The sequence below is a fragment of the Cucurbita pepo genome, chromosome 4 (assembly GCF_057944985.1).
Source record: "Cucurbita pepo subsp. pepo isolate OVF chromosome 4, ASM5794498v1, whole genome shotgun sequence".
Taxonomy (NCBI): Eukaryota; Viridiplantae; Streptophyta; class Magnoliopsida; order Cucurbitales; family Cucurbitaceae; genus Cucurbita; species Cucurbita pepo.
In genome coordinates this window covers 3,754,829-3,780,553 of record NC_141801.1, presented here as the reverse complement: position 1 = coordinate 3,780,553, position 25,725 = coordinate 3,754,829, and the positions used below count along the sequence as shown (strand labels likewise).

The 25,725-nt window shown below is 37.4% G+C and overlaps 5 protein-coding genes and 1 non-coding gene across 8 annotated transcripts; 2 read left to right on the top strand and 4 right to left on the bottom strand.

Moving 5' to 3' along the window:
• Positions 1-243: 243 nt before the first annotated feature.
• Positions 244-315, bottom strand: TRNAP-UGG (transfer RNA proline (anticodon UGG)). The gene has a single exon. It is a non-coding gene; the product is annotated as a tRNA-Pro (tRNA).
• Positions 316-1,039: 724 nt separating this feature from the next.
• Positions 1,040-2,304, top strand: LOC111792594 (LIM domain-containing protein WLIM1-like). Its single transcript, XM_023674106.2, has 4 exons — positions 1,040-1,281; positions 1,365-1,461; positions 1,702-1,745; positions 1,838-2,304. Exons 1-4 carry the CDS (start codon positions 1,144-1,146, stop codon positions 2,153-2,155), a joined length of 597 nt encoding a protein of 198 aa, XP_023529874.1. The 5' UTR covers positions 1,040-1,143; the 3' UTR covers positions 2,156-2,304.
• Positions 2,305-2,903: 599 nt separating this feature from the next.
• Positions 2,904-4,794, bottom strand: LOC111792596 (protein CYSTEINE-RICH TRANSMEMBRANE MODULE 13). The gene is made up of 3 exons (XM_023674107.2): positions 4,609-4,794; positions 4,263-4,431; positions 2,904-3,132 (listed from the first exon to the last, which is right to left on the bottom strand). The coding sequence occupies exons 1-3, from the start codon at positions 4,658-4,660 to the stop codon at positions 3,087-3,089; spliced, it is 267 nt and encodes an 88-aa protein (XP_023529875.2). The 5' UTR covers positions 4,661-4,794; the 3' UTR covers positions 2,904-3,086.
• A 7,563-nt stretch (positions 4,795-12,357) lies between these two features.
• LOC111793463 (uncharacterized) lies at positions 12,358-13,553 on the top strand. Of its 2 annotated transcripts, none has more exons than XM_023675358.2 (3): positions 12,358-12,900; positions 12,992-13,047; positions 13,201-13,553. In XM_023675358.2, exons 1-3 carry the CDS (start codon positions 12,553-12,555, stop codon positions 13,232-13,234), a joined length of 438 nt encoding a protein of 145 aa, XP_023531126.2. In that variant the 5' UTR covers positions 12,358-12,552; the 3' UTR covers positions 13,235-13,553. The 2 variants fall into 2 exon arrangements, with proteins under 2 accessions (XP_023531126.2, XP_023531125.2); XM_023675357.2 differs by having other exon boundaries at positions 12,992-13,065.
• A 6,383-nt stretch (positions 13,554-19,936) lies between these two features.
• On the bottom strand, positions 19,937-20,600 carry LOC111793462 (photosystem I reaction center subunit N). The gene is made up of 3 exons (XM_023675356.2): positions 20,293-20,600; positions 20,162-20,208; positions 19,937-20,085 (listed from the first exon to the last, which is right to left on the bottom strand). Exons 1-3 carry the CDS (start codon positions 20,516-20,518, stop codon positions 19,957-19,959), a joined length of 402 nt encoding a protein of 133 aa, XP_023531124.2. The 5' UTR covers positions 20,519-20,600; the 3' UTR covers positions 19,937-19,956.
• Positions 20,601-21,210: 610 nt separating this feature from the next.
• Positions 21,211-25,305, bottom strand: LOC111793461 (magnesium transporter MRS2-3). 2 transcript variants are annotated; one of them, XM_023675355.2, is made up of 6 exons: positions 24,658-25,305; positions 24,157-24,390; positions 23,950-24,078; positions 23,591-23,763; positions 23,251-23,380; positions 21,211-21,709 (listed from the first exon to the last, which is right to left on the bottom strand). In XM_023675355.2, the coding sequence occupies exons 1-6, from the start codon at positions 25,093-25,095 to the stop codon at positions 21,422-21,424; spliced, it is 1,392 nt and encodes a 463-aa protein (XP_023531123.1). In that variant the 5' UTR covers positions 25,096-25,305; the 3' UTR covers positions 21,211-21,421. The 2 variants fall into 2 exon arrangements, with proteins under 2 accessions (XP_023531123.1, XP_023531122.1); XM_023675354.2 differs by having other exon boundaries at positions 23,251-23,485; positions 24,658-25,303.
• Positions 25,306-25,725: the final 420 nt, after the last annotated feature.

The following is a 25,725-nucleotide window of genomic DNA, read 5'->3' as shown; positions in this document are numbered from 1 at the left end:
AATGTTTTTCAATATTAGAGCTTCATGGTTGATGAAACTTGACGATTCTTGTGTCCTACCGTTTCATTGGAACTCAGCGAGCGAGCAATATAATAACTGCTCGCGAAGAGTACAAATCCTTTCTACCATTATACGTTGCATGCATATCATTTTATAGTTGTATATTTCTAATATCAATTGGCAATTGTTAATGGTAACTAAACCATATGACTAAATTAGCTCAAATGAAAAAAACAATGAATTGGGGCATTCCGAGAATCGAACTCGGGACCTCTCGCACCCAAAGCGAGAATCATACCACTAGACCAAATGCCCTCTTTGGCTGTAAAGATTTAAAATAAATTTTAAATATCAAAAAGATTAATTTTTATACTTATCTCTTAATTTTTTATTTTATATTCTATATATTTTAAAATGAACTAATCTATCAAATAGGTTGTGACCTCACATGCAAGACAGACAAGGATAACCCTCTGGCAACGTGAAGGCAAGACTGAGAAGTGCCATGATCCGACCGAGAAGGTCGGTGCATCATCCAACACAATGAGAGTGTGCATTGACCAACCCAAAATTTCAAGTTGTTAACTCAAGCAACCCAAATAGAATCTACAACTCAACCTAACCTGAACCTTTATTATCAGGTTGGGTTAGATATTTAAGTTGTTAAAAAAAAAATCATATTTATCTATAATACATGTTACATTAATAATTAAAATAATACGGAACAGTCAATATTTTTAATATTCATAATAATCTTAAAAATACGGTTCATATTCTTGAAACAGATTTGAGAGATTATGGCTAATAATACGGGTATGTTAGCGTTGAATTAGTATTGTTATCTCCTAATTTAAGCCAAAAATTAGTTTAATATCCATTGGCTTATCGTTAATTAAGGTTTGAATCACTAATCTCCACCTTCCATCTCTTCATCTCTTTCATTATTTATACACACATCCCTTCAACACATTCTCACAACACAAAATAAAACAAGAGAGTGGCATTCACATTGGCATTTGCATAGCCACATAGCCACTCTCCCGGTCTCCGTCTCCGTGTCGGTTTTGTTCGTTCGGTCGATCGATCGATTGTGTTTCAAGGGGACGGTGCAAGGAACCCGTGTGAGGTACATTAAAGGAAGCCATGGCTAGCTTTTCAGGAACCACACAGAAGTGCATGGCTTGTGACAAGACCGTTTATCTTGTCGATAAGCTTACCGCCGATAATAGGGTCTTCCATAAGGCTTGCTTCCGATGCTACCATTGCAAGGGCACTCTCAAGGTAATTACACGTTCTCGTGAGAGTCATGAGGTTCAAATCTTCATATTTCATTTTGACGTCTTTTGAACATGTTGGTTTTGCAGCTTAGCAACTATTGTTCGTTCGAGGGAGTGTTGTACTGCAGGCCTCACTATGATCAACTCTTCAAGAGAACTGGCAGCCTTGACAAAAGCTTCGAAGGCAATATTTCTTTATTTGTTTATAGTCGTTAAAATGTATTTTCTTGCTACTTTTTCTTCCAACATGATTCGAGACTCGAACATATGGCAAGGTTATCCATAAAGTTGAGTTGCTCACGGCTCACTTGTTCAATTGGTTAGAATAAGTGCCGCACAATTGTTGTCCCACTATTGCAGAGTGTGATTGTGACCCACTTTCAATGAATATTCGAGTTCTAAAATTTAATTTCCTTTTTGTCAGGAACTCCGAAAATCGTGAAGGTAGAAAAACCCACCGACAACGAGGTATAATTTCTTCGTTTTGTAATCTACTTTTTCAACATGCTTTGTAACTATTACGGATGGATTGAGTTGGGTTGGATTGGATTATCGAACAGAAAGCGAGTGCGAAGTCAAACCTATTTGCTGGAACCCGAGACAAATGTGCAGGGTGTACGAAGACGGTTTATCCCCTTGAAAAGGTAACGGTGAACGGGACGGCGTACCATAAGAGCTGCTTCAAGTGCAGCCATGGAGGGTGCACAATAAGCCCATCAAACTACATAGCACATGAGGGGAAGCTATACTGCAAGCACCACCACATTCAACTGTTCAAGGAGAAGGGCAATTACAGCCAGCTTGAAACTGAGCGCCAAAAGAGCAATGCAGTGGCAATGAAATTAGGTGCTTCACTGGAAATTGCAGCTGAATCATAGTTTGAAATTGGAACAAACAACACAACAAAGTGCTTCATTTTATTGTTTTCCTGTTTGTTTCTTTAAAGGGGTCTTTAATTCTCTCTGCAAGTCAGTTCCAACGCTAATGCTACATTATTTCATTAATCAATGAGGCTTCTTCATATTAATTTGCCTTCACAATTCCATTATTATTTATTTCCACTATACCCACTTTAATTTAGAGAGTTCTTTTAAAAATATGTTTAAAAAAAAAAAAAAAAACGGGTCATCAAAAAATCAAAAAACCAAAGAATCCAATATACCCACTTTAATTAGAATACGTTTTTCGTGTCTTTTCTATAATTATTTGCCTATAATAAGATGTGAAATACGATAGATGTAATCAACGAAAGGAACATTGGTTTGACCCACAACACTTATGGTCCAAGCTTGAGCTCTATGTCGAATTCACCAAACTAAGCCCACCACAAGCTTCCTCTCCCTTTGAGGACAATAGTTTTTTTTTTTTTTTTTTTGTTCTATAATTTCGTCGGTGTTTTTTCCTCCTAATTGGAATATTAGGGTATAATAACCTTATATCCGTTTAGGCCTTAGGGTATAACCTTATATCCGTTCAGGCCTTAATCAAGGCTCGACTTCTTTTTCTAGAGGTCTAGAACAATTGTTGGACATTTGAGAATTTTATTGACATTGCTAAGTTTAGGGCATAACTCTGAAAAGCATAGGCCAAAAGAAACAATAATAAGAAAAATGAGGTAAATGAAGGTAATAAATGCTGAAAATGTATATAGTTTAGGAGCAAGGTTCAAGATATATGAAGAGAAGTAGAGTTGGTATAAATAAGAATATAAAGATAGAGATAAAGCCATTGCGACATTGGATATTAAATTAACATTTCATACACCATATGATCACTCACTCACTCACAAAAAGCTTCCTGCTTATGTCCTTAAAAGCAAGCATCCAACACGAAGCAACAGCAAAGAGCAGCCACACTGTCAATTTCAGAAACAAACTTTTAATTACTTCCTAACTACACTTCTCTTATATATTCCATATTCCAATTTTTCATTTGAATCACCTCAATCAAATGGAATCTCAATAAATCATTCAACCCAAGAGCTACATTTAATAAGTTCGGATTTAATAAGTTCGGCTCCGTGTTCAAATCTTTATTTAAACTATAAACGTGAGAAGGGATAGAAATAGATTTCAAACTTATCTTTAAAACGCGTCTGTTAGGGGAAGGTTTTCACACCGGTGGTTTGTTCTCCTCCCCAACCAATGTAGGACATCACAATCCACCCCCCTTCGGGGAACAGCGAGAAGGCTGGCACATCGTCCAGAACTTGGCTCTGATACCATTTGTAACGGCTAAGATTCACCGCTAGCAGATATTATCCTATTTGGGCTTCCTCTCAAGGCTTTAACGTAGGGGAAGGTTTCCGCACCCTTATAAATGGTGATTTGTTCTCCTCCCCAACCAATGTGGGACATCACAATATATAGCAACTTTTGTTGCAAGAACTCAATCCACACAAATTTCCAAAACATTCTATTGTCAAATTCCTTCAGAAATTTACAGGAAGAGAATGAAAATAAGAAGTGGAGACAATGGACAGTCTCTAAGTTTAACTATAATATTGCTCGAATCTAGTTCTACGTACTCCGAAAAAATGGACAGAAATTAATTTTAATTTTGTATATAGTTGGTCTAAAATTTTTATTTCAAAAAAATTGAGGTTTAAATAAACATTAAAAAACAAATTCAAAGTTTAAAAAATGACAAAAAGACCCTTCTGGAACGCATTTTTTGTTTGAAAAAGGAAAGAAAACGAATAGCACTTTTTGTTCCACCGAAACGAAAAAGGGTTCGACAAATCAACGAAATCTGCGCCTCTGTTCATGTGAGCAATATCTTTCCAACCTGTGTCAGTTTTTACGACTCGACGGTTTCCAAATTCCTCAACATCAAAACAGCAATCAATCCACTAACACTAACAGCCAACGCAAACACTATTTCCTAAACTAACAATCTCCGCCGCATCGCCTCAATTTCAATTCGAAAAACGCAGTTTAAATCGCATCAAGGAAGATTAAAAACGAAATAGAAGCAAATACTTACCAGCCTTCGAGGAATCCAACTTCTTGCCGTTGTTGTTGATATTGAGGCGGAGGTTGACCGTACGCCGGTCCATAAGCCGGAGGCGGATATCCTGCCTGTGGATAACCAGCCGGCGGCGGATGTCCTGGAGGCGGATAAGCGTCCTTCGGATAACCTTCAGGCGGATAACCTAAAATCATCGACATTCACAGAATCAAAGCCGGAAATCAGTCAAATCGAAGCGCGAAAGCGAGACGAAAACAAAGAGTAGATCGTTTTTTACTTAAATACAACACGATCCGTTCGATTTGAACCTTAGGAATTCAAGAAAATGCATCAGAAGTAAGAGCATTGGTTTAGATGTTACCTTGCGGCGGAGGAACGCCGACGGGAGGCGGAGGCTGGTTGTAGTAACTCATTTTCTTCCGCTTCTTTCTCTCGGAGATTTCTTGCGCGATCGAATGGATTTTATTAGTAGCCAAACAGAGAAACCAGAGAGCTATAACTATGAAAACTATTTGAATAAAGAATTACTTCGTGTCCGGATTTTTATTTTCTTTTTTATTTCCTTTTAATTTGAATTTTTTATATTCCCTCCTTCAAACTTTTAAACGGTGCGTTAGTAGTTTACAACAAATTTCGTTATATTCTTAAACTTTTTTAAACTAAATTAATAGAAAAAAAACACTTTAAATAATTGTTCGTTAATATCTTTTAATTTTTTTATAATATAAATAATATTATCGTGATATTATGTATTAAAAAATACTCATAAAATTTTAAATGTCATATTCCTATCATTATTTTTTTTTTATCGTCAATATATAGACAAAATTCGTCTATCAACACTTCATAAATTATTTTTTTATACTACTTTTAAAAGTTTATTAATAAATTCAAGAGTATTCATAAATCTTTGAAAATTTTTATTTTTAAATTTTTTTTATTTTTTTTTAATATAAGAATATTATCGAAACTTTTAAAAGTTTATAAATATTTTTTAAATAAAGTTGAAAGTGGGGAGAGTATATTTATTTTTTAGACCAAATATCTAAAATTTAATGCATATTATTTATAATATACTTATTAATAAATGAAAATTAGATTAAATTTTAATACATATTATTGTTTTATTTAAGTATATCTCATTTAATATAATTTATATAATTTTATTAAAATTACTTATTTTAGAATAATTATTTAGATTTATTGGAAAGTAAACTAAAAAACTTAAAATTAAATTAAATTGATTATCTATTTAGTTTTAGAAATAATGAAAATTTGTATAATGAAAGGAATGTCGGTCATCAAAGAAACCAATACTGCCACGTCAGCGACCTAGGCATAGAAATCAAGGGTCCAGATGCATTGAAATATTTAGATTAACTTTGACGGTAATAATAAAGGAAACGTACAATAAAATCGGTGGGGCGCACCACACATGATTAGATGTTGATTTTACAGCTCAGCCCATCTTCATATACACCTAAACCACGTGGCTGCATTATTATTTTGATTATGATGCTTTATGAAAATCATGTTTTTTTTTTTTTTTTTTTTTTTTTACCTTTTTCAAATTGAGTTTAAATCAGCTCGGAATTAAATTTAGGTTCGACACTTGATAGTTCTGATATCTTTTAGGAAAACCCTAAAGTAAAGTTACGAGAGCTTATGTTGAAAGTGGACAATATCATACTATTGTCGAGAGTCGTGATTCCTAATAGTTTCAAGTAAAACATCTTTAAATATGAAGTTCATATGATTAAGTCATCGAACGGGAAGGTGCACCTCGTTGTTATAAGTAGTAATTTTCAAATCTTTTAAGTCTTTCTTATTCATCCTATTCTCAATATCATTTTCGTTCAGATGTCGTGTTGGGTCCTTCATGTATACCTCGTTTACTTGAGTGACAATATCTATGGATGGAAACCGTTTATTACCTTATAAATTATTTCTCTCTTTGATTTAATCTCTTACCTCTATCAATTTTTTCTTAATTTGTTCTTCTTTGGGCTTTCCGTTTCAGGGTTCTTTTCAAGACTTTAAAACGCGTCTGTGTTTCCAGACCCTTATAAATGGGCAGTTATTGTCTTTTTTGATCCACCGCTAGCAAATATTATCTTCTTTGGGCTTTCCCTTTCGAGGTTTCCACACCCTTAAATGGGTAGATAATATTGTCTTCTCTGGGCTTTCCCTTTCGGGGTTCTTCTCAAGACTTTAAAATCCGTCTGTCTGCTAGGGAAAGGTTTCCACACCCTTATAAATGGGCAGATATTGTCTTCTTTGGGCTTTCCCTTTTGGGGTTTCCACACCCTTAAATGGGTAGATAATATTGTCTTCTCTGGGCTTTCCCTTTCGGGGTTCTTCTCAAGACTTTAAAATCCGTCTGTCTGCTAGGGAAAGGTTTCCACACCCTTATAAATGAGCATATATTGTCTTCTTTGGATTTTTCTTTTCAGGGTTCTTCTCAAGGCTTTAAAACGCGTCTGTCTGCTAGGGGAAAGTTTCCACACTCTTATCAATGGTGGTTTGTTCTCCTCCCAACCAACGTGGGACATCACAATTTATGAAATGGAGTAAATATGGTAAAATGGTAAATTTTTTGAAAATTTTGAAGTGAAATTTAGTTTCAACATATATGAAGTAAATTTTCAATTTTAAGGTTTAAAATTTTTATTTCCAAATAATAATTTTATTTATAAAAATAAAATGAATCCCTTGATTTTAGTTGGTTTGATTTTATTTTGTGAAGATCTTTACACTTTATTCTAATCATTATTATATAGTAAAAAACAAAGGAAAAAATGAAGAAAGTGACAAGATTATTGACTTGCAATGATATAACTTTAAACTTGCAATAATATTGGATTCGAAATTTATGGAATATAATATTATTTTGAAAATTTTGACCCTTATTTTCATTTCTTTTTTAATTATAATTTTCAAACATTTGTAAGTCCACCACTAGCCGATATTGTCCTCTTTAGGCTTTCCCTTTCGGGCTTCTTCTCAAAGCTTTAAAACTTGTCTTTTCAGAGTTATAATGGTATCAGAGCCAAACATTGGACTATGTGCTAGTGAGGAGGTTGTTCCCCAAAGGGGTAGACACGAGGCGATGTGCCATTAAGGATGCTAGGCCTCGAAGGGGGGAGGATTTGGTGGGGTCTCACATCGATTGAAGAAAGGAACAAGTGCTAGTGAGGACGCTGGCCCCGGAGGGAGGTGGATTGTGTTATCCCACATTGGTTGGGGAGGAGAATGAAACTACCTTTATAAGCGTGGAAACTTTTCCCTGTGTTTTAAAACCTTGAGGAGAAGCCCGAAAGGGAAAACCCAAAGAGGACAATATCTGCTAGTGGTGGGCCTCGGTCGTTACAACTTATCATTGAAGATATCACATTCACGTATTTAACTTATTGTAATTGTAACGACCCATATTTAAGATTTGGATTTTGAATTTCACACTTGTATCCTGACAATATGGTCCGGTTACTTACTCTTTGCTTCTAAGAGTAAAGACTATCTCTACAGGCGAACACGAGTTCTTCCCACTGATATGCATCTTAAATTTTTTTTGTATTACAATTTTGAGGGCTAGAACGAAACCCATAAATTTGTAGTTTTGAATTCAAATAACTTGATGTGGCAATGAAATCAATATATTGTAGAAGGAATCACGGAAAAATTTGAACCATAGGATGAAATTATCGAGTAGGGACATAAAGATAATTAATGAAAAGATCTAGAATATTGTAGGTCGGGCACGAGGCTAAAGATGATAGGTGTTGAGGTGCATGTGCGCGTGGCTGCGATTGAGGGTGCAATTGGGCAAAGCTTTAGGCGCGTGGGACAGGATTAGAGAGCACGTGTGACCTCAGATTTGACTTCGGTTTGTCTCATTCGACTCCTTTTGACCTATTCTATCAAGATTAAACTATATTGACCTTAGAAATTGTGAAATGTAGGTCGGAGAAATTGTGATAAAATTACCCTATTTAGAGTAAATTACGAGAAGAAAGGAGTTAGCTAAGTAGCGTATTGAAACTCTTAAATGAGTTCTTAACTTTTTTTTTTATATATATATGTAAGCATGTTGATAGCTTAATATAATAAATATGAGTGAGTGACGATTTAATTTATGATATCGACGAATGTCTGCTTAAGATGTGTGCCTGCTTCAAATTCGAAATGGAAATATAGGTTGTATGAAGTTTAGTCTACTGATCCCCGTAAAATTCATGAGCAACGCGCTGTGTGCTAAGTTAGGAGCAATGAGTATTCCTGATCGTCAAATTATATGATACAGGTCGTCCGAGAGTTTAAGTTGATGGGTCTAAGAATAAATAGAGCCAACAGTCTAAGCTTGAAGTTAGTCGGAATACCTTTTAACGAACAAAAGGTCCTAGTAAATGAAAGTAGGAACCACGGGATAATAAAACTAAAGAATTAACCGGAAAGATAGTCAACTTAGCTACTTACTGATTAATCTAATTTACTCATCAAATTTATTTACGTTCGTCTTTCTAGATAAGCCTGACGTAGGGTGATCGAGTCTATGATACAACTAAGTTGGAGACTTCAGAGAATCCCATCTAGACCTGAGTATGTTTGCACATGTTTTTATTTATTTTAAAGAACCGTTTGCTTTTTGGTATGTTTTTTAAAAATATAATCTACGTCAATAGTTACAACCGTGATTCAAACTTTCAATGAGCGGGTTTTACAGACTAGTCCTAGAAACACTTCAAGAATGATAGCTCCACTGAAATCTATTCAAATCAGATTATCTCGAGATCTTAGCCGAAAGTCTAGGGTCGTATAAACACTCGATAATTCAACTTATCGTTCAGTTTTTCTCTTCGTTGGTAAGCTTTCACACTAGTTTTACTACTGTGTTTTGTAACTTACCGTTGAGTTTTTCTCTTAGTCGAAAGTCTAGATTTCGTTCGAAATTGTGAATGTTCTAAAAGTTGAGTTAAACGTACTCCGTCACTTAATATTTGCGACATTATTACAGGAGAACAATTTTGACACGATCATGACCCGTCTTAATACACAAATTATTAAAATTAATTACACAATTATTTCCATTTTTCATTCAATGGAATACCATTCAAGCTCTTCATCAATAGAGACATCCAAGCCCAAGATTCCAAAGGCAGCAACAACAAATGAGAGCCAAGCTGCCAAAAGTTTCAATTTAAACCAAAAGCTCGAGTCGAAATAAAGTATAGGAACCAAAATGATATTGTAACTAAAACTACACGGAAATCAAAAGCTCGAGAAACAAGCTCAATTGAAATCGGGATTCGACTTATTAAAACTCAACTCAATCCAACTACATTAGTGACCTAACTATAGCTCGGATCGAGTTGGATAGTTCAATAATTTTCGAGTTCTCGACTATGAGATAAAAAGGAGAACGAAACTTACCAGCTTTCCCAGTAACTATAGGTTTGTTGTTCTTGCCGTTGTTGGGATTGAACCACGACGTAGGTACATTGATTTTGAGGGTTTGTGTGAGGGTATTGTAGGGGTGGGTATCCTTGTGGAGGGTAACCTTGGTAGGGATGGGGATAGGGATATCCTTGTGAAGGATAAGAATAGCCATAAGAGTATTCTTGTGCAGGATATGCAGAATTGGGTTGGGGTTGTCCTTGTCCTGGATTATCATGTAGAGGAGGACAGGATGGCGGTGGATATGCTCCCGGAGGATACCCTTCATGTGGATAAATAGGTTTATATATGCATCATGTCCCAAACAAAAATCCAATTTAAACATTAATTTCTACTCCAATTAATATCTATTTTTATTTGTTCTTACTTTTGTGTAATATCAACCTTTTATTTATTTATTTATATATATATATATATATATATATATATATATATTTAAGTATAAGAAGTCTGATATTCCACATTTGTTGGAGAAGAGAACGAAACACTTTTGTAAGGGTATGGAAACCTTCCACTAGCAGACATGTTTTAAAGTCGTGAGAGAAGGCCCAAAAAGAACAATATCGGCTAGCGGTGGACGTAGGCCGTTACAAGAACTAAAATTTTATTTTATTTAAAATTTGCCCACTAAAATTTTGAGATGATTAGGTTTCGTTAGGAATTACGACTCTCCACAATGGTATGATATTGTCCACTTTGAGCATAAGCTCTCGTGGCTTTGCTTTGTGCTTCCTCAAAAGGCCTCATTCTAATGGAGATAGTATTCCTCAAAACCCATGATCTTCCACTAAATTAACCAATGTGGGCCTCACTCCCAATAATCTTCAACAGGTTTATGGTCCGAACAACTCGATTATAGTTCACAATAAAAAAAATAAAGATAAAAGTAATGTAACCCAACTTTTTATAGTTTGAATTGGATGATTCGAGTTGATCAAATCATATGAACACTCGTAAACGATATTAAGTATTTGGACTAAGAAAAAGACTCGAAAAAGAATAAATTAGAGGATACCTTGAGGAGGAGGAACCCCAACAGGAGGAGGGTGCTGCTCGTGAAAACTCATCTCTATTCTTTCTCTTTGAAACCACATTGTAAATTCCTTTTATAAATTCCTTTTGGGACAATGATTCCAAGTGGATTGACGTCAAAACCAAAGACTTTTATTGCTTAAATCGATTAATATTATCGTAAGCATACATAGAATAAGATGTAAATGAAAAGGTTTTACATTATTATTATTTAAGTTATTTGTCTATATTAATTCAACGAGCTCAAAATTTATTGAACTATGCTCGTGTGTTGTAGGGTTAAATGTAGTTATGGAAACTTCGAACACAAGTATTTTTTAATATAACGAATGTGGATTGTAAAGGTTAAACCTCTAATATCAAAGGAATAATATGTCAATTACTGTTGAGCGTTTAGTTTGATTATGTACGTAAAACTTGTTTTATTTTATTTTATTGTTGAATCTAACATGACCAGCTATCATGCTCCAACGGTAACCAGCCCAGGTCGGAGGAGAAGTAATGACCCAATGGCATACACGTGGGTGTTGTCATAACCAGAGAGCTACGAGGGTGATCACAGACATTTGCGTGAGCATTGTCATCGTCTTGAGCTATCACGGTAACCGCAAGGTGTCACAACTTTGCTATTAAGATAGTAGATAGTGACACTCAAGTTGTGACAAGCAAAGCTACAACTCCCAAGTGGCGTCCATCTGTCTACGCGAGGGCCTAAACAAGTGGCATGATGGGACCAAGAAATAATGTACATCATCTAACACACCACACATAGTGGGCATTGAGGAGAAGAGGAGACATAAGCAAGATAAGGGCTACGAGTAGACACGAGTCAAAGATAGGCTTGTTGAAGAGTCGGGTAGGGCCTCGGGCCTTAACCTCAAAAGTCTGGGTTCTGGAATCAAGTTTGTCCATATAAAATATGAATGCTCACCAATTTGGTGTCAATCGGACATGGGACAAACGCTCTACGACACTGTATGACCGTTTGCCAAAATGACATCTACACGAGGAGGATTGAAAATGTCTCAGTATGTTAGGGAGAGACATGGTGTCAGCTACCCACCACCCCTAGGCCATGTGACCTAAGTGAGGTACCTTGCAGCACATATGTGTGTCACAGTGCAGGCGAGCCTTGCAGGATGAGCGTCTTCCTTTGAAAAGAGTCATTCAAGGACAGTACCAGACGACACGGGTATGTCGATATTGGATTATACACCCACTATTCGGAACAGATGCCGTAAATGGTTTAGCATGGACACAGAAGAGTCCAATGCTCAATGAGAACTCGGATGGATGGATGGATGTTCCATATGTCATGTTGAGATGGTCGACACATTGGTCTGTTTCCAACGGATGTGTCCGAACAAGCCAAGATGACCAAGCTATCCTGAGACATGGGATGACATCACGATGCATGGGTCGTGTTGTTGGAAACCAAGATGAGATGATGGGACGCTACGTTGCATTGAGAGACCTTGGCCCTAAGTAGAGGCAAGGTCAAACCAAATGACTTGACCTAGAGTAGAAGCAAGTCGGTTGTGTCGTGTATGCACACTTAATAACTATTCACTAAAGGCCAAAGTAGATGATCATGTATGCCCTTACTTGGTTTTGTTAACAGGGCACACAAACCCTTGCTGTCTACCATCTCAACATATTCTGCCTTTCTTTGTCCCTCCCTTCTTTCCATCCATTCCCATCAAAATCCCAACCAAAAACACAAAACCCCCCTTCAATTCTATTCCAATTACGATCAAAAATCAAATCTTTTTTCGTTTATGTTCTGTTTGGGAAGTGGGAAAATCAAAATTATATTGTTCTTATGGATCATCGCCATAATTTGTTTGTTTCTTCAAATGGGTCTGTGGAATCTGGCTGGACTGTGTACTTGGAGGATTCCTCGTCCATGTTTACTCCAAGAATTCAAAATGAAGAACTGGATTTGTCTATGCTTTCTGATGCTTCTTCTGGGCCTCCAATTTTCCGGGAAAATGAACCTGTTTTCCCGGAAAATGAATCTGGTCGGTGCTTTTGTGATACACCGCCCACACTTTTCCCGAAAGGTAGCCGGAAAATGAAGGGCGGTGACGGCCGACGGCGGCCGGAGCAAACGGCGTCGTTTCTTGATGACACTGCTAGCTCTGATCCCAACGTCAACTTCCATAATTCGGTAGAGAATTTTTATTACTTTTTAATTTTTAAAGTTTTATTTAATTTTTAAAATTTGAAATTATTTTGATTAATTTTGGTTTAAAATTCAGGAGAGCTCAACCAGCTGCCAAAACCCATCTGGAAATCAAAGGCAGAAGAAGAATCAGTTAAGCCAATTAAGAAGGTTTCGAGTATATTCAAAGTTCAAGAGTATAATTAAAATTTCGAAACACACGACGTTTTATATCGATTTCCCTTCAAATATTTATGGTTTAATTCTAAACTCGTTTTTTTTTTCATCCACTTCAACTCAATGTAGGCAGATCAACGGGAAGAGGTCGGGATTGATGTAGATGGGAGATGCTTATCAACGATATCACTTTTTTTCTATCTTTTATGTTTAGCGATAAGTAGAGATGGGAGATTAAATCTTCCATCTCTTAAACCGAGATGTATGTCTTTTAACTTGTTGAGCTATATTCAAGTTGATGTCTCTATCCTCATGGACAGAATAGAACCGAATAGGACAGAATATCGGGAGTGGTGGTAGAAAAAGTTTTTATTTTGGACATCAATGGATTGTACTACTTTTGCTGTAGCCACGTGGCACTGAAAATATGACAATTATTGCTGTACTAAATGAACATGTTTGGAAAGAGGAAGAGATTGAGAAGCAACGGTGTCTTTTTTTAGCATACTTCTATGATAAAATTTGTGTTCATCTTTGATCTTTTACTTGTCTATGGATCTATTTAATTGACTTGTTTTGACCACATCGAGGGAGAAAAAGGGGACGTTACCGAGACTATCCAAGAATGTAGTTAGTAAATTCGTGAGTGTACAATCATGTAGTGATGAAAACGACCAACATGTGACACTCGAGTAAATGAGAGGTACATGCATAAACCGATACCACATTCGAATGAGGGGATCTTGAAGATAGGATAATAAAGAAATGTTTAATAAAAATGAAAGTCATTACCTATACCAACCAGCTACACCTTCATTTTTGGTGACTCAATCATGAAAACTTCATGGTTAAGCGTGCTTTTAATGGATCAGTTCTATGTTGGGTTACCTCTTGTGAAGTTTCCTAATATGCATGTGTGTGAGGAAAAATCATGCTAGAAGGACTTATCATAGGAACCCCATGGTTAAACGTGTTTTGCTTGGAGCAGCTCTATGTTGGCTGACCTCGTGGGAATTTTCTTAGAATGAATGTGAGTAAGGACAAAGCCCAGACCTAGACCCTCACTGTCCAGCCCAACCCATTCACGCCCTCAGCTCACCTCGACCTAGTACGCCTTCAACCCACCTCGGCCAAGTAATCGATATCCCAGCCCGCACGGGACCTAGAATCCTGCTCCAACCCACGCATCTGACCTGACCCGAAACTCAACCCATGCGCACCTTAACCCTGTGACCCGAAACTGAACTTGCGCACCCACCCCGAATTGGCATTGTGACCTGTGCCTTTCTCCACCGACGGCTCAACTCGACTTCAGTGGCTCCAACTTGATGAGGTCAATATTAGCGTTGTTCGACGTATGCATCAAGTAATTGTTTTCATTGTTGGCTTGGTTGGACGAATTGTATGACATACAATGATGTGTGCCTCATGGCTCCTACATGTGTCATGACTATGATTGTTTGATATGTGTTATGTTATGTTATGCTATATTATGCTATGTCATGTTATCAGTTATGGTATAATATGATTATGCCATGTTGAAGGATCATATTTATGATTCGATGATTTATAATGCATAAACCTCATAAACAACGACTTGTAAATCATGTTAAGTATAAAAGTTATAGCAAGTATTACGTATACATGTCTCATAGGCTCATTATGTCATGATTGAATGGAGGTTTGACTTACATCATAAACTTATGTCATGATTTTAACCTATGAGAACCTCATGCATGTATGTATGTCACGTGCATCAAGATACTTTATCGTTATGTAATGTATGGATACATATCTTACGATATTTACGCTTGTTATGATATTATGTGGATCATTTCCCTTCGTGGTGTCTAGTCGCATGAGTGTGTGCTAACTCTACAAGCTAGACCTAGGGGGTACGTATACTAGTCCACCTGGTGTGTCTATTTGTACATGTTGGGCCGTGTGTAGGAAAGTACTACATATCCAACCATGTCCGGATTGAAATGATAGGTCCCATCATATTGCATGTAATTGCATTTCTTGACCCCAACAGTGGAGTTACTTACTAAGTAGTTATTTTTCAGGTAAAGGTAAGGAACCTCTATACGAATGACGACATCGCGGTGATGACCATAAGATTAAAGTTAGGGTACATGCCCTTAGGTTAGATCCATACATTATTTTATTTAAATTCACATTATTTATTTTTCGTCATATTATTTTAACGACTTTTTTATGAATGTTTAAGTTCATGACATCAGTTATAAGATGTGATTATAACGTTAGAATCTCTTTCTAATTTTAAATCATAGTAAGCATCGATCTCCACAGACAATCAAAATTATTTTTGGAACCAAACATGTCGGAGTAAGAAAACCGATATGACCCACAAAATTTCGGGACAAAATATGTCGGAGTAAGAAAACGACAAAATATAAAATATTGTTAGGTAAGATATTTTGAAATTCAATATATAAAATGCTTCCTTTAGGGTTGAAAAGGACAAGGGATGATGATAAGTGTCATGGTGATGGGTAATCTGATCCAAAATGCAGAGAAGAGGATGGAAGGAGCTGCTCAATTATATACATACATACATATATATATATATATATATATATATATATATATATATATATATATAATTTGTAACCAAATATTTAAATATTATTATGTATTTTATATATTTGGCAGTATTAATTTCAATATGGGTTTTAAAATAGTGGCTTCAAAATAGATTAATAATGAAAGTCAGCCAATGATTGATGAGCAATCGACAAAATTTCATACAGTAATTTTGTGTTTTCAAAAGCTTCCTGTCAATTTCAATCCGTGTTTGACCGATCGATATACTTTTAAGTTTACTAAAATGCATCATATCAATGAAGAAGGCGTCATATGTTCACGATTCATTAAAACTCGTCTTTAATATTTATTGGATACAAAATTGTAACGGCTTAGATTCACTGCTAGCGGATAGATTCACTACTAGCGGATATTGTCTTCTTTGAGCTTTCCCACAAGGTTTTTAAAACACGTCTGCTAGGCACAGGGTCTCACAAGGTTTTTAAAACGCGTATGCTAGGAACAGGGTTCCACACCCTTATAAAGGTTTTCGTTCTTCTCTTAAACCGACGTGGGATCTCACAATCCACCCTCCCCCCCTTCGAGGCCAGCGTCCTCACTGGACTTCTTTCCTTTCTCTAATCGATGTGGGACCCCACCAAATTCGGAGAGGTTTCCACACCCTTATAAAGATTTTCGTTCTTCTCTTAAACCGATGTGGGATCTCACAATCCACCCCCTTTCGAGGCCAGCGTCCTCGCCGGACTTCTTTCCTTTCTTCAATCGATGTGGGACCCCACCAAATTCGGAGAGGTTTCCACACCCTTATAAAGGTTGTTTCATTTTCTCCCACAACCGATCTGGGATCTCACAAAGCTTATAAAGGTTTTCATTTTCTTAGTAACTTCTCTCCTCTACATCTAACCGTACAAAACACGACTCTCCACAATGATATACTATTGTTCACTTTGAGTATAAGCTCTCATGACTTTGCTTTGGCTTCCCTAACAGGCCTCACACCAATGGAGAGAGTATTCTTTGTTTATAAACTTATGATCATTCCCTAAATTAGTCAACGTGGGACTTTCATCATTCAACAATTATGACATTTTTGATAAATAATTTCTCGAAACTTACACACAAAACTAAGAAGCAAACATAAGATTGGACAGATAGAGTTAAAGAAGTATGGAAGAGAAATGGATTGCCTTTAGAACCACCGCCAAAGACAAAGACAAAGACAAGGACAAGGAAAATGCATGCAGCAGCTGGTTGCTGTGTGTGTTGTTTATGCTTGGGGTGACAACACCCTTAAACCCATGCGGGACATATTGGGTTGCCGACTGCCATTGTCCCTCTCATTGCTGGCCATCCCTATAACCTTCCATTGCTCATCTCAGTTTTCCACTGCCACGTTCCAGCTGCATACCACCAAATCTATCTACCGTTTTTAAAACGAGTTTACTATGAGAGTTTTTACACCCCTATAAAAAATGTTTTATTTTTCGATGTGGAATCTCATAATCCACCACCCCCTTCGGAGCTCAGTGTCCTCGCTGGCACTTCATTTGGTGTCCACACCCTTCGAGGCTTACCATCCTCGCTAGCACATCGCTCGGTGTCTGGCTCTGATATCATGTGAGATCCCACATTGGTCGGAGACAAGAACGAAATATTCTTTATAAGAGTGTAGAAACCTCTCACTAGCAAACGCGTTTTAAAAAGTTGGAGGGGTAAAGCCCAAATAAGACAATATCGACTAGTAGTGGGCTTGGACTGTTACGATTTTCATCTCCGAGCATCAGTCATTTTATGTTGTATCCAGAATCTATGTCTCTATTTTGTAATAAACTTAAACAACACTCATTTGTATATTATTTCCACCTGTTTTTAATTGTGGGGTTATTTTTTTGTTTTTAAATTGAGTAAAATTTTACATATATGACTAAATTTATAAGAACATAGTCTAAAAACCTAAATCCCCATTGCTTTCATAAAAATAAACATAAAAATACATTTTAATAGAGATATTATCCTTGCTTAAATCGAACATATATTCCCCACTTTTCACTTATAATAGGTCCGGTCCCGAGGATGGTTTGGCAACCTTGACATGGATTCACATCTCCAAGTTTCTCGGTTCTAACTTTTCGAGTCTAGCTCGATCGGGAGCATTAGGACTACACCCTCTGATCGTCTCTCACGATTCTAATGCGCTCGGACTACTGGAGGCATTCCATCCTAGGTCATTGTCTAGCCAAATTGACGCTCACACCATAGTCTTATTATGTTTCCACTACTAACACTCTACAATGAGAATCACACATTCAATCACATACGATTTTTGTACAGTAAATCATGCATACAGTCACACATGCTCTACGAGACAATAACATTCATCAAGCACTTAGAGCGTAGATACACAAGTTTCTATTCTTCGTTTTAACACAATTATTTACAAGCAGTAGAAACTAGTCTATTACATCATAAGAGGAATAATTCAGTTATGCGAGTAACAAGAGTGACTAATCTCATGCTTATCCAATCATCCTAGGCTTAGGTCATACTGAATCTATCCACTTTGGACTTTGTTTTACTAGCATGAATGCATTACCAAGCGATCCCTACAAGTATTACTTCCTAGAATCTGTGTGGTTACTTACATGATTGTCGTGTGCCTTCTCAAATTCGCCTTTTCTTCTAGTAAGAGGCTCTAAATTTTCTGAAAAAAAACGCACTGGTAGGCCCTAATTCAAACATAATTAAGGTCAATATCTAACCAAACAAAAATAAATAGATCAAAGGTTAAACGAAGCAAAAAGCAATTCCCATGCGCGGTTGGTAGCATTTTCACATGTGCAACTATGTGCTGTCAGCGCTCAACTACGAGCCCGACTAACGGATCATATCAAGTCAAGTCCAAACGACGCATCTCCACTGGAAGCTTGACTCGTTGCTTCAGCCATATTGTGATACATGTTGATCTTCTGCCTGAATAGCCATATTGAGATACTCTCACCTTCGACTTCAGATTGTCCAAATTCAGATGAAAACTCGTTCCATTATTTCTCACCTTCAACTTCAAATTGTCTAGATTCCAGAATCCAGCCTGAATAGCCATATTGAGATACTCTCACCTTCGACTTTAGATTGTCCAGATTCAAATGAAAACTCATTCCATTATTTCTCACCTTCAACTTCTAATTATCCAGATTCATATGAAAACTCGTTTTCGTAACTTCTTGCACAGGACTCAGATAGACTTGGTTTCTTCACAAAAATCGTAGACCCTTAGGCTTAATTAAAAGATCCTAATGTTAGATGAATACGACTCTTCACAATGGTATGATATTGTCCACTTTGAGCATAAGCTCTCATGACTTTGCTTTGGGCTCCCCCAAAAGGCCTCATATCAATAGAGTTAGTATTCCTCGCTTATAAACCCATGATCATTCCCTAAATTAGCCGAGGTGGGACTTTGATTCATTTCTAATGAATATTTACGGGGAAAATACTAACACATTTAGCAATTTGGCAACTATTTGTTAAAATGTCATCACTCCCCCAATAGGGTTAAGCCCAACAATCATTTAGCAATTTGACAACTAATCGTTAAAATATCATCACTAGTCCAATAGAGTCGAGCCCAATGATCATACGAGTCCAGCCCAATGATTGTACAAGTCCATTGTCTATCTATTCTATGAAAATGATTTAGGTATTTTAAGAAAAGATACCTAATTATTTTAGAAAAAACATTAACTTATCAACACACTTCTTCCAGCATAATTTGTTTTCACTCACATACATTCTACTAAAATTTTCAGGATGTCACTCAACATAAAATTGCTCATTCTCATTCTGACATGGTCTTGATTCATACACGTGCTCCTTCTTTACTCGGTGTTACATTTTCAACATGCTTTGTTACGAAAATTCTCAAGAGCTTACCAAATATAGGATTGCTTCAAACAAAATATACGCTTAATTTTGAATTCTTATGATTGAGGTGTCGAGAAGAAATGTGCATATTATTGGTACAGTTAATAACCACCAATTCTTGTAACTCTTTCATTTAGATGTAGTCTTGGTTCATTCATGTATGTTTTTTTACAAAATCTACCGTGTGTAAATTAGGACAGGAACTTCATTGGTACAAAAGCGTTCTTGATGAATCCTAGGCTCAAATTGAATAATATCACGAATAATTTTAATAGATAGAATTTTTTTTTTTTTTTTTTTTTTTTTTTTATTGTTGAACGATCCTCGTTAGAATGATAATTGATAGACGAGATTAGAAGAAATGAAAAGAAAAGGATAGAATGAATGGAAATTCATTTATTTGTTTCTCTTAAGCCATTCAATGATACCTTTCTCAGCTTCAGAAAGTTCATCCTTGTTCTTCAAAGATCCTTCAACAAACTCAAAATAATCTTTGTAATTTCGCTTGTAGAAACTCTCCAATCTCTGTTAATTACAAACCCAATAACCCAAATTTCAAAACATTAATCAAATCCAAATTACAAATTACAAAAACACTTACCTCCTTGTCGTTCTTTTCTTTGTTTTCTTCGGATTTCTTGAGGTACCCTAACAACACATAAAATGTTTGGATTGAAACGAAAGTCGAGCATTCAAAAATGGAACACAGAGGGAAGAATTAATGCAGCACACTTTTTAGAAGCTCGGTTCTGGAGTCCACGGCGGCGCCCACGGCGGCAGATAAGAGGAGGCCTCTTCGTTGGATGTCAGAACTGGCGAAGGTGGAGGCGGAGGTGGTGGCGGTGGTGGTGGGTGGCGTTTTGGGTTTGTTTCTCTGGACGGATTGGACGTTTGAGGAAGCGAATTGGTTGAGAGTTAGGGCGAGAGCCATCAGGATGTTTTGGCCGATGGAGCTCATGGGAATGAGAGAGTGTTGGGGTTGTGGATGAGGTTGATGAACAGATGAGGCTTTCTTGGTCCATATCCCCTCCTCCTCTAATAAACTCTTCTTTTTATTTAACCTCGGTCCCACGAGACTAACGAAGCTTGTAAACGGGTGGAAACTTCTCCTTGACATACGCATTTTAAAATTGTGAGACTGACGACTATACGAACTAAATTAAAACATGTGAACTATCACCCATGACAACAAGTAGTCCTCTACATCACGGCCTCTACACACGCGCCTTTTCTCTTAACTGACAATATTTTGAGAAAAGTTGAGTATTGAAAATATACAATAAGTAACCTCGTTGTTAGGGTTAGATATACATACAATCACAATGAGTATCAAGAATTCAGGGGACCGAGAGGTCACCCAACTAAGATTGCTCCATACAAAGTTCTTATGATTGAGCCACCAAAAAAAGAAAATGCATATTGACCTACACAGTACTATAGTATAGCCATGACAACGATTTGACAGTTTCAAATGACAATAACTGAGATACTTGCCTGACTAACTCGAAAAAACATGTTCTAGCACGTTGACTTATCATTCAACCTTCTAATAAGTTTTTTTACCCTAATGATAATGAATGAATACTTTAAAAGAATTAAAAGTATTTTTTAAATAATAGTTAAAAGATACTTCATAACTTGACATTAAACTTTTGGGTACAAAATTTAGCGTTATAAATTATTATAACCATGCAACATATACAATAGCCCGTACTGACCAACACTATGAAACAGAGCATTCAGCTTGTAAAAGCTTCAACTTATTTCAACACATTAGATGTATTAAAGGTTGTCTTAATCTATATATGTTTTTTTATTAAGAAAACTATACCGTACGTTTCAGCTTCGGTTTCGGCGAGAACTACTCGAGCAAACGTTTGTGCTTGCACCAGGCAATGGCAATGACATACAGGAAGATGGTTCCCATGGTGCCACCACCAACAGTCCACATGAACTCTGGCATGCCTGCTTTTTCTGGTTCGAATAGTTCAATATGGATGTTCATCCCGAAGATACCCGCTACCACGACGAAAGCACTCACGACGAGGGTAGCAGTTGTCAACATTACTCCCATTTGTAAAAGATGATTCTGCTTGTCATCTAGCATTATGTTGATGTAATCTTCTGTGTCATCTACATACTCCCTCAGCTTAAGACAGATGAAAGAGCGTGTTAGAAGACATCAGCAAAAGGAAAAGCCATGTTCAACTTAGGCTCGCATTTCAACAAAATATATAGATCAGACATTTAACACTTTGTTGATGATTTTTTAGCTAGTTGATCTCACATCGGTTGGGGAGGAGAACGAATAATGGATCTGGAAACCTCTCCCTAACAAATGCATTTTAAAAATCTTGAGGGGAAGCCCGAAAGGAAAAGTCCAAAGAGAACAATATGTTAGGATCGATACCCTTAGCTCTGATACCAATTGTTAGGATCGTTCAACAATGCACACAATTGATCAAGATGAACACAAATAACAGGAGAGAGAAAATACAAGAGGAATATTGGCTAAAGGTTTTATACGGATGACTTCATTATGTACAATAAGATAGAATACAGAGAATGAAGAGAAGTACATTAGAGGAATATTGGCTAAAGGTTTTATACGGATGACTTCATTATGTACAATAAGATAGAATACAGAGAATGAAGAGAAGTACATTAGTACATTTTGAGAGCACGGTATATATATGGTTTCAATTTACTAAATATAGCTTTCAAAGATTTAAACCTAGATATAATCTAACAAATATATCTCTCAAATCTTTACCAAATATCTACCATATATATCTCTATCATATTTTTACTACATATCTTCCAAATATATCTCTACCAGATCTAGGCATCAGCCTCCATATCCCAACACAATATATGTTAGCAGTGGGCTTGGGCCGTTACAAGTGGTATCAAAGCCAGACACTGGATGATATGCCAGCGAGGAGGCTAAGCTCCCAAAGGGAGGGTGGACATGAGGCGATGTGCCAGCAAGGATGTTGGGCCCTAAAGGGGGTGGATTGGGGGGGTCCCACATCGATTAGATAAGGGAACGAGTGCCAACAGGGACGCTGGGCCCTGAAGGGGGTGGATTGTAAGATCCCACATCGGTTGGGGAGGAGAACGAAGCATTCTTTATTAGGGTGTAGAAACCTCTCCCATGTAGACACGTTTTAAAAACCTTGAGGGGAAGCCCGACAGGGAAAGCCCAAAGAGGACAATATCTGCTAGCGGTGGGCTACCTCTCCCTAACAGACGCGTTTTAAAAACCTTGAGAGAAAGCCCAATGAAGACAATATCTGCTATCAGTGTGCTACATCTCCCTAACAAACGCGTTTTAAAAACCTTGAGGGGAAGCCCAAAAGGAAAAGTCCAAAGAGGACAATATCGACTAGAGGTGGGCTTGGGCCGTTACATTTTCTGTTTCTGACCCATCATCCTTCTGTACTTTTATTTTAAACGATCTATCTTTGAACAGACTCGAAAATATAGTCCCTTGAATCAGGTTTGTCTACTAGTTTAGCCATTTCTACAGCTAAAATTCCGTTTCCCACAGCCCGAAAAGACTTATTATTCATCAGATTTACTACTAGTCCGCAGCACAATTTTTCTTTCTATATAAACTGAAAACAATCCATTAAGCTGAAAGAAGCAGAATCATAGATGAAAGAACGCATTGTTTATGTTGCGTACCGTTGAAAGTTTGTTGAGTGTACCATCAATTTGCACAAAGTAAGCCTCCAACAGCATCTCTAGCTCCTCGACATCGAGGAGTTTGCTTACAGCGCTATGGGTAGTGCTTGTCCGGGTTCCATGGCTGTCCCTGCCCACATTTGATGCACCAAATAAATGATCCTGTGAAGCATCTATATTGCCTTCATAATTAGCAGAATTCCCACCACCTTCCAATGATATTTCAGCAGGAATACTGAGAAAGTTGGAAACAAAAGGCTATTCAAAAATGCAGAAATTCGTGAAACTACGATTATAGAGTAGATGTCTGTCCTTCTCGGACACGAGGCGGACCTTGTACCTGTCATCCCTGTCATCTTTGCCTAACTGCTGAACATCATCGTCCATTTCGTCTCTCTCGGGAATTGAAGAAGTGGAAGAGGTCTCAAGCTGTTGCTGAACCATCTTCTCTGTTAAGTACATCTCAGCCATATCCTCATCATCATCTAGCAAGTGCTCTAATTCGTCCCTCACCTGTAAAGAATCATTGCAATCGACCAAAAGGGTCGTGTAAAATTAAGTTAACAGTGCTTCTTTACCCGAGAAACCGACGTCAAAAATGTTCATTCATCATCTGAAAATTAGATTTCTCAAAGATGAAGTTACAAAACCACACAAAATAAGGAAATGTGAGATGACTAGCAACTAAAATCTAATAACCTTTTGAACTCGTCCAGTTATCGCAACCAATCGACTTTTGATTTGACGCACACGTTCCAAGTTGAGAGTACTAATCTTAGAAGTCAGCTTATCCAAAGCTGGGTGAGCTTCTTGCTCCAACGTATCTGCCTGGTTACAAGAGAATGTGCTAAATAGAATCAAAAGAACAAGATTAAACAAACTAAACAAGAATGTAAAGATTCTTACTTCACTTTCTAAGCAGCTGCAGGCAGCTTCAAGGCACGCCTCCAACGCGACGAACTCGAACGGTAGAACCTTCAATCCCTCCCGATTTTCAAGACCTTGTTTACCATTTTCCTTCCCCTCTTCCTCTTCAGCCTGTGGAAATCCTTGATAGGGATTATGGGGACTTTGAGCCCTGGATCGTGGCTCCTCCAAGTCATAGAGATTTCTCCAACTGGAATCATCACCATTGCCCTCCTTCAAAACATTGCAGAAAATTAAACACAGATCTCATCCATCAAAGAAAAGTTCCAATCTAAGTTAAATTCAACCAGCCAAAGTTCTTCACTAGCACCAACTCGTTTGAGTTCATCAGCAATTGGGGTGGGGGATTCAAACCTATGAACTCTAAGTTGAGGTTGCGTGCCAATTATCACTAAGAGAGGATAGTTAATTGACAAAATTAGGACGAACAAACGCTTTAATTCAAAGAACTAGGTTAAAAAAAACGATTCGAATTAAAACCTGAGCGGCCTTAGTGGCTTGGTAGTGCCGCAGAACCCGCCTCTGAAGCTCCTCGACAAAGGGGGTTACTGACGGATCCCTAGCATTCAACACGAACACATCTTGAGCGGTGATAATAGCTTTGATGTGCTCCAAATTGATCACAATCGCTTTCTCACGGCCAAGAATCGTAGATGGATACGAGAGCATCGGATCGAGAATCCGGAGGTCTCGCGCGGGCAAACCAGTCCGCCGCATAATCGCGTGCTTTCCGGCCTCAACGACCTGAGCTCCACCAGTCAAGTCCAGAAGCAGCCATGGCCGAACTCCGGTCCCCTTCTTCCGAATCCCAGCGCCTAATGGGGCGTTCGTTCCGGCGAGATAAGAACGACCCGGTTCGTTTTCGTCATCAGGTCCGGCGAAAACCGGCTTCGGTGGGTGAGAATGCTGCCCTCTCATGGAAATTCGCCGCCGGTAATGGCGGATCAAGCTGGGAATTTGATGAAACTTCTTACGCAGAGAATCCGGATGTTTGATCAGATTTTTGTCCTGACAATTTTGGAGTTCCAAGAGAAACGTAATTTTTTTGAAGAATATTCTTAAATCATTGAATTTTCTATATAAATTGATCCAAAACTTTAGTCCAATTCTTGAATATAAGTGCGATTAGGGTTCGTAACCTAATTTCATACAAAAAGGATTGAAAACATATGTATGAAAAAAACATTGGACCCCTATTTATGTATGCAAAATCTCTGATATTAACCTGAAATCTAACACATGAACCATTGTAAATTAGAGGAATAATTTCGCAGAAGTTCGAATTTGAAACTGACGTGTGTGACGTGGGCTTGCATAAGTTAACTTGGATTTTAAAGGGCATAATTGAACTTTCACTAAGGATAAACTAGTGACAACAACTTAAGCTAATTAGATAAGTGACCTTACTATCGGCTCGATCAGAAGACGTGTCTTATGTATGACGATACGTGTCCAGTGGCCCTTGCACGTGTCATTTATGCTTTATATTATATGATGATGTGATGATGTTATATGATGACATGGTGATGTTATATGATGTCGTGATAA